General features: G+C 41.4%; 1 protein-coding gene across 1 annotated transcript; it reads right to left on the bottom strand.

Annotated features, from left to right (window-relative positions):
- Positions 1-5,839: 5,839 nt before the first annotated feature.
- LOC103182696 (cocaine- and amphetamine-regulated transcript protein) lies at positions 5,840-7,984 on the bottom strand. The gene is made up of 3 exons (XM_007899790.2): positions 7,799-7,984; positions 7,188-7,271; positions 5,840-6,340 (listed from the first exon to the last, which is right to left on the bottom strand). Exons 1-3 carry the CDS (start codon positions 7,937-7,939, stop codon positions 6,233-6,235), a joined length of 333 nt encoding a protein of 110 aa, XP_007897981.1. The 5' UTR covers positions 7,940-7,984; the 3' UTR covers positions 5,840-6,232.

The following is a 7,984-nucleotide window of genomic DNA, read 5'->3' as shown; positions in this document are numbered from 1 at the left end:
TTCCCAATTTGGTTGTCCCAGTCTATGTGCAGGTTAAAATCACCCACAATTAGTGTCTTTCCTTTGCTACATGCTCCACTAATCTCTTGATTTATACCTTGAGCGATACTTTGACCACTGTTTGGGTGTCTATAAACTACTCCCACTATAGTTTTCTGCCCCTTGAAGTTACGTATCTCTACCCATACTGACTCTACATCTTGCTTTTCAGATTTAAAATCTTTCCTCTCTACTGTTTTTATCCCATCCTTTATTAGCAGGGCCACTCCCCCTCCTCGTTTACCACATCGCCTATCTTTCCTATATACCACGTAGCCGGGAATATTCAGTTCCCATCCCTGATCACCCTGTAACCATGTCTCGGTGATGGCTACTAGATCATACCGGTTTGTCTCTATTTGTGCAACTAATTCATCTATCTTGTTACGAATGCTTTGTGCATTCAGATATAGCGCCCTTAATTCTGACTTCCGGCTATTAACCCTATTCACCAGCACTCTATCACTGTACTTCCTTTCCCTGCTTGACACACTTTGCGTTTCTCCCTTGTTAATCTGCTCTCTTGCTTTTGTTGATCTCAAGTTTAACTGTGGTGGACTATACTTTACTATGTTTTTACCCCCCCCCCCCCCCCCTTAGTAGTTTAAAGTCCTTTCTACCTCCCTATTTATTCGCGTAGCCAGGATATTTGTCCCAGCCCTATTTAGGTGGAGCCCATTCCCTTGGAAAAGTTGCCAATATTTCATACCTGTCAGACAAGGCTAAAGTCTGGGATTCTTCAGCCCCTCTCTTTCTGGAACGCTTGCCTGCCCGCCTGACTGTCACCCAGTCATGTCCGTCGCTGCTACATTCTTCTTCCTTGGACTCAGGGGAGTGTCCGGCTCCAGGATAAAGCTGTCCAGGAAGTTTTCTCCATCCCTAATGCTGCGCAGTGTCTCCACCTGAGACTCCAGCTCAGCTACTCTCAGCTGGAGCTCTCTGATTTCCAGACAATTGCGGCAGAAGAAGTCGCCCGGACTTAAGGTGCCCTCCATTGACTCCCATATGTGACAGACCTCGCAGTTTACCTGCCACATCATCTTCACAAACTTTATATAGATACAAATTTATATAGCCTGCCCCCACTTCCCCCCCTGCACCTAATTCCCACTCTCACCAAATTCCCTCACACTCTGGCCTCGCCTCACTCCGGACGTAGCTCACTCTGGGCTCTCGGCTCGAGTGAATAACAAGAGATCTATAACATTCATTGACATAGTTACCCTATGAAGCTATTGTGTTTTTAGAAAACTTTAAATGTATTTAAGTGACTATAAATTGTAACACGTCCGTCTAACTTATTTAGGGGTCAGCCTGGCTCAGTTGCCCCTGACTCAGAAGGCTATGTGGAGTCCTGCAGCTCAGTGGTTAGCCTCGCAAGTGAGAGCCCTGGGTTTGATTCCCAGCAAGGCAAAATATTGGACAAGTTTCCTTACTCCACAGGCCTCTGTTTACCAAGCAGTAAGTAGGATCAACAACAACAACAACACCAAGATTTCATTTATAGGGCGCCGTTCACGTCGGGAGGACGTCCCAAGGCGCTGGACAATTGGGTCGGGACCCGAGCAGGGGGGAAGGAAGGGAGGGAGTGAGGAGGGGGTAGAGAGTCAAGAGGGGAGCTGAAGGCACGGTCAAAGAGAAAGGTCTTGAGACCGGCCTTGAAGGAGGAAAGGGAGGAAGCAAGGCAAAGGCACTGGGGGATGGAGTTCCAGAGCCTAGGGGCTGGGAGGCTGAAGGCCCGGCCACCGATGGTAGGGCGGTCGAGGCGGGGAATGTGGAGCAGACCGGAGCCAGAGGAACGGAGGGTACGGGCGGGTAAGTAGGGGGATAGTAAGTCGGAGAGGTAGGAGGGAGCAAGGCCGTGAATGGCCTTGTAGGTGAGGATGAGGATCTTGAATTCTTGAATCGATTGGGGGATTGCTTTCTGGGTGTAATAAACCTTTCAAAAAAAATTATAATAATTTGGTCACACAATCTACGACTGTTTGTGGGACAGTGCTGTGCGCAGTTGGCTGCCATGTTTCACCTACAATCAATTCAATTTACAGTATATTCTGTGAAGAGCTTTGACATGACTCAACAATGTGTGAAGGTGCTATATCAAATGCAAAGATTATTATTATTACTGTGCACAAACCGGTTTCCATGATTATCTGGAGTCCTGCAGCTCAGTGGTTGGAGCACTCGCTTTGCAAGCGAGAGACCTGGGTTCGATTCCCGGCAGGGTGAAACCTTGGGCAAGTTTCCTTACTCCACACGCCTGATATTAATCCCTCAAAAAAAAACAATAATAAATTGGTTATTTCTATCCATGACTGTTTGTGGGACACTGCTCTGTGCAATTGGCTGCCCCATTACACCCACAAATATACAGTCAATTCACTTTACAGTCTATTCTGTGAAGTGCTTTGAGATGCCTAGAAGACGTTAAAAGCCCTATATCAAATGCAAGGATTATTATTATTATTATGCACAAATGCACAGTTACTATACCAAAAATCCTGTGAAGCACAATAATGCATTCCGACTATAAAATATTTGTAAATTTATACTTGGCGTATTGATCTGTGTATCTGACAATTTGTATATGTTTTGAATCTGCCTGCTATCCTGTGGTCATCATAATTATTCAGTCGCACTTTCAACTAACATTTAAGTCAGTACCTCATTTTCTGGTACTTTACAGCTTTCACCTATTATTGCCTAGGTTCAAACAATGACTAATAATGCTCCTTTTCCATCAATTGATGAAAGGTAATAGTTTCTTGACATCTCATAATATATTGGCGTTCTCTGTGAGCAGATCCTCATATGAACTTCACCAGAAAGAGGTGATTTATAACAGCAATGTCTAAATGTTTTCTCCTAATTACATTTTTCTCATGAATGCTCTATTATTGAAGAGCATAGGTGAAGGGTGAAGGGGCAACGCACAGCAGTGTCAGCCTGGCTCAGTTGGTTGCACTCTTGCCTCTGAATCAGAAGATTGTGCGTTCAAGCCCACACTGTCACATAGTTCAAAGTCACATAGTCCGGGCTGATACTCGGTGCAGTGCTGGGGAGCGCCACATTGTGGAATTCCCATCCATCAGATGAGATATTAAACCAAGGCTCCAACTCTGCCTGTTCAGGTGAATGTTAAAGATCCCACTGCACTATTCAATAAGAGAAGAGAGTTTCTTCTTGTGTTACTATACCAACAAATTCCCAGATAAAATTGGTTATTCACTTAAAACCTCTGTGATCTGTTAACTCCTTAACAACCTGTCCGCTCCCTTCACTCAGCAGTTTCTGGCCTGCTCCACGTTCCCCGCTCAGCCTGCCCCACCATTGGCAGTCAGGCCTTCAACCTTTCCCCCTTTGAAACTCCATCCCACATTCCCTTCACCTCGTTCCCTCCCTTGCCTCCTTCAATGCATGTCTCAATACCTTCTTCTTCGACCGTGCCTTCGGCCACCCTCCTACCCTCCCTGCCTTACACCCTTCCTTATCTCAACCTCGCACCCCTTCTCACCCCCTGAATGTCCAGTACCTTGGGACATTCTCCCAATGTGAAAGGCACTATACAAATGTAATTTAGTATTGCATTGTTAGTGCTGTGTGCAAATTGGTTGCTGTGGTAGCCCGTAAAACAAAGTCACTACACTTTACAGTAAATCCTGTAAGTGCTTTGAAACATCTTACTGACATGAAAGGAACTATATCAAATGGAGGTATTATGATTATATTATTATAATTACTAATAGCATGGAGTTTCCAAGGAATGAGAGAAAAGACAAGATACATCAGTAGTTGTTCTACTCGGAGGATATGAAGCTTAGGGTTTAAAACCTAGAATCATAGAATCGTACAGAACAAAAAGAGGCCATTCGGCCCATCAAGTTTGTGCCGGCTCTTTGAATAGAGCAATTAATGTAAATCCCACTCCCCAGCCCTTTCCCCATAACCCTGCAAACCCGTCCTCCTCAAATACCCGTCCACCGCGTTTTTAAAAGTAGTTATCGAATCGGCCTCGACCACCCTTTCAGGCAAATTGTAAAAGGAAGGGATAACTGAGTGAACCAGTTTAACTGTTTTGAAGCCTTGCTAAAGAATATTTTTGAGTAAGGTATGATGAAATGAGGATTTAATTTCATTCATTCATTCATTGAGATTAGGATTATTCCTAGGAAAATTGTTCAGACACTATTTAGCTCTTTGTAGCCGGGTCATTTTGCAATTTTACACCAGTGACTTCCGTTCTTCACAGCCCCATGTCAGGACTTTGAACTGTAGAGTGACATTCCAGTGCTGGGGATGTGCTGTATTGTTGGAGGTGCCATGCTTTGGAAGAAGTATTAAACCAAGGTCCCATCTGCCTGTTCAGGTGGACGTTATCAGTACCATGGCATTATTTGAAAATAAAATTTCTCCTAGTGTCCTGACCAACAATCTCCTAAGTAAAATCGGTCATTCATTTCATGGCTATATTTTATGGCTCAGATTGGCTATTGTGTTTACTCCCAACATGAATCCTGTGAAATTCTTTGAGGTATCCTTTTGATGTGAAAGGCAAGGATCATGATTATTATTATAAACATAGAGCCAGCAGAAAGGTGCACATCACAGCTCGAAACTGATAGCAAGTAAATATATGTTACTTGATCTCCAACCACTATCAGAAATGTAACATACTCACAAAGAAACACAAGAAGATAGCTCTTTCAAATGAATCTCTTTAGCTTCTACGTATTTATTGTGTAAGATTTACTGACTGCAGCTTTAAAGCTGATTCAGATTGGAGTGATACAACTGGAAGGTTTTTGTTAAAAGAAATATATTTTTATCTAATGAATACTGAGTAAGATTGAAGTATACATGAATCCATACGTTTTGTTAAGTGAAGTACCATGTATGTATTGTTTTTATACCTTCTATCTATGTTGCTGTTTTGGTTGTTCCTTATTAATAAATATATAACTACATTTTAATATGTACATTTTTGTCAATTTGGTATTTCAAAATGCTCTAGGCAAAATGTTGCTGTAGAAATTTGTATTTTTAATATTTTGGAGGCTATTTATTCAATACAAAGTCTGATCATGTTGCAAATGTCTAAGTTTGTTCATCTTAGGTGTTACCCTAGCTCATTTACACATATCACTCTAACTCTGACTCTAACTATGTGGTTCAAGCCCACATAGGGATTAGAACTCACACGGTCCAAGTTGACACTTCAATGCAGTGCTCTGGGGTGGTGGAGGGAGGGGATTGAACCATCAGAGATGCCATCCTTCGAATGAGACATTAATCCGAGAACCCATCTGCTAAAGATCCCATAACACTACTTGAAACAAGAAAAGAGTTTCTCCTGGTGTCCTGACCTACAATTCCCCAAACAAAAATTAGTCCTTCACTTCATGGCTGTGTGTGGTACATTGCTGTGTTTAAAAGGGTTGCCCCATTCACCTACAAACACACAGTCACTCCACTTCACAGTAAAATTCTGTGAGGCACTTTGATTTGACCTCCCAACAAGAACAAATAAAGGATTATTATTGTTGTCGTCGTCATTATTTTTATATTGTTTAAATGCCTATTTTTATTAAATATAAAGATTTGAAAAGCTGTTATTCTAACTAGTCTGTTTTATGGGCAGTTTTACATTAAAGAGATTGAAATTAAAAAAACTAGCATTTGATATAGCGCCTTATCACGTCTTCAAGACGTCTCAAAGCGCTTCAGAGAATATACTATAAAGTGAATTGACTGTATACTTTGTGGGCAATACAAAATGAACAAGCTTCTGACAGGCAAGGGATGCCTATAACTGATTTTATTAGTAGGTTTAATGCATTCTAAATACAAAAATACAGTTTTATAAATACAGGTCACACCTCTGTGACAAGGAAGTTAAACACTTAGAATATTGTGAGTAAACTCAAACTCATTAACTAATACAGGCAGAAACACTTGTCACCAATAAGAAACAAAAATGCAACTGTACACAACATTGTTATGCTGAAAACATCATCTCCTACTTATTTCATATTTCCCACACTAGATCTACATTGCAGTAGAAATAACCTTTTTTTTTACACCATCCTTTTTTTTGGTAAGTAGAATATGTTTGGTTTGAGATTAATTTCAAGCAGTCGGATGTTCTTGAAGCAATGTTTTTATTATGAGTGCCTATGTGTGTGATCTTTGTTCTCTACAAACATTTCAAAAGGAATGAGTTGCAGAAGGTTCCTCTGGGGCAGTCGCAGAGTTTCCCAATTCTGGCTCCTTTCCTCACTGCACACTGTTCCCCAGCATCGCACTGTGTTTTTAAAGTAAAAAGAAATGTTAGTTATTCCTTCCTTGTGTCTCACCAGCAAAAATATTTTACCTGTGAATACGAAAGCATGAATTGATCTGAATTTAATGCTACTGCCAAAACTAAGAACAGTTTATTTTTTCTGGACATTATCTCTGGATTTTTATCATGTATCATTAGTTTCAACAGTAGTTATATATCAGTGATGAGTCAAACAAAGATGAATGTTCTATCTTCCTCAGCCTGTTCCGACTTAAAACGTGACAGTCTCTAATACATTTGTGGCTGGTGACTAAATGTTACTGTAAATTATGTTTGCTGATATATTTAGGTGTTCCTTCTTGGTGTAAAATATTTTCCCACCTTGAATAATTGGATACGTTTGTAAAGGAAAATAATAATAAAGGATGCAAAATAAAGGCTTACTGCAATGAATTCCTAAATTATTAAATCATAATCATTCTCTTTGCTCAGAAGGTTTCACTTCATTTTAATCTCGTACCTTAAAAAAGTCTGTTTGCACAATATTGAAACAAACATTCGCACAGAGAGAGCAGAGCGAGAGACAGAAAGACTCGAGACCCATTATAAGCCAAAGCTGCATTGTGACATTACATTAGTGATCATTTTAGATCTATTGGGTGTTTTCTCACACTGCGTCTGTGTAGAGTGATTTAGAAATATAACTTGGTTCATGAAATTAGTTTTGTTCGTATTGAGAAAAAGAAGTTTGTTATATAGAGAGAATACAGAGAATTGTATATGTGCAGGAAATGTAAAAAATACGTTAAGTAAGAGTACTGTAATGCTGTTTATATGACCTTACCTACATTAACTGGATACAACTTACCATTGGGACCATGCCGAACTTTTTCTCATAGGTTGGCATCCTCTTGCTTTTGAGTTTCTCCAGAACTTCCTGCAAAGCTTCAATCTGTGTGAAAACCAAAGCCTCTTACAATGTGCAATCGTGCAAAGCCCGTGGGAAGGGTATGCAGTGCGAATTGATCAAATCCTGCTCAGCAAAACGAGAAAGTTTCCTACATTGCGCCAAAGGTTTCCATGAAAAGGATGATCACATTTCACACAGCCCTCGTTTCCCACTGACCTGATCGCACTGAGATTACCGTTTATTGTTCTCATTTCCTAACATCCATTTAGAAAAAAAAACTATTTGGGCAGAATGGAGTGCTTCAATGTTATAATAACTTTGTGTTTTTTTGGGGGGGGGGGGTGGGGGGGGGAGGGGGCAACATTTACAAAATACCTTATTTTCAGTTTGTGTCCACGACAATACTAAATCACTTGCATTTGTTCAATTTTGTTTTGTTAACCCGAAACAGCCGAAACGGTTAAAGGGATTTGCAGCGCTTTCACACGGAAAGCAGTTGTCTGCTGTGGGGTAAGGGTGAGAAAACGGTGTGAGGGCAGCAGAGGAGGAGAAGGCTGATCGGAACTCACCAGCTCCTTTTCCTGAGAGGAGTCCTCTTTGGCTGAGGAGTGGTCCAGGGATCTGGATTCCAGGTCCGATTCCTGGCAGTGGGAGTGCAGGAGCAGAGCGGCGCTCAGCAGAGTGAGGAGACACAGGCGGGAGCTCTCCATGGTGCTGAACCTCAAACCGGTGGCAGACGCGGGGCTTCACGCCCT

This window comes from Callorhinchus milii, unplaced genomic scaffold, assembly GCF_018977255.1.
Source record: "Callorhinchus milii isolate IMCB2004 unplaced genomic scaffold, IMCB_Cmil_1.0 Scaffold1, whole genome shotgun sequence".
In the NCBI taxonomy this organism is placed as follows: Eukaryota; Metazoa; Chordata; class Chondrichthyes; order Chimaeriformes; family Callorhinchidae; genus Callorhinchus; species Callorhinchus milii.
The sequence above is the reverse complement of the archived record's forward strand: the minus strand, read 5'-3'. Positions and strand labels throughout refer to the sequence as shown.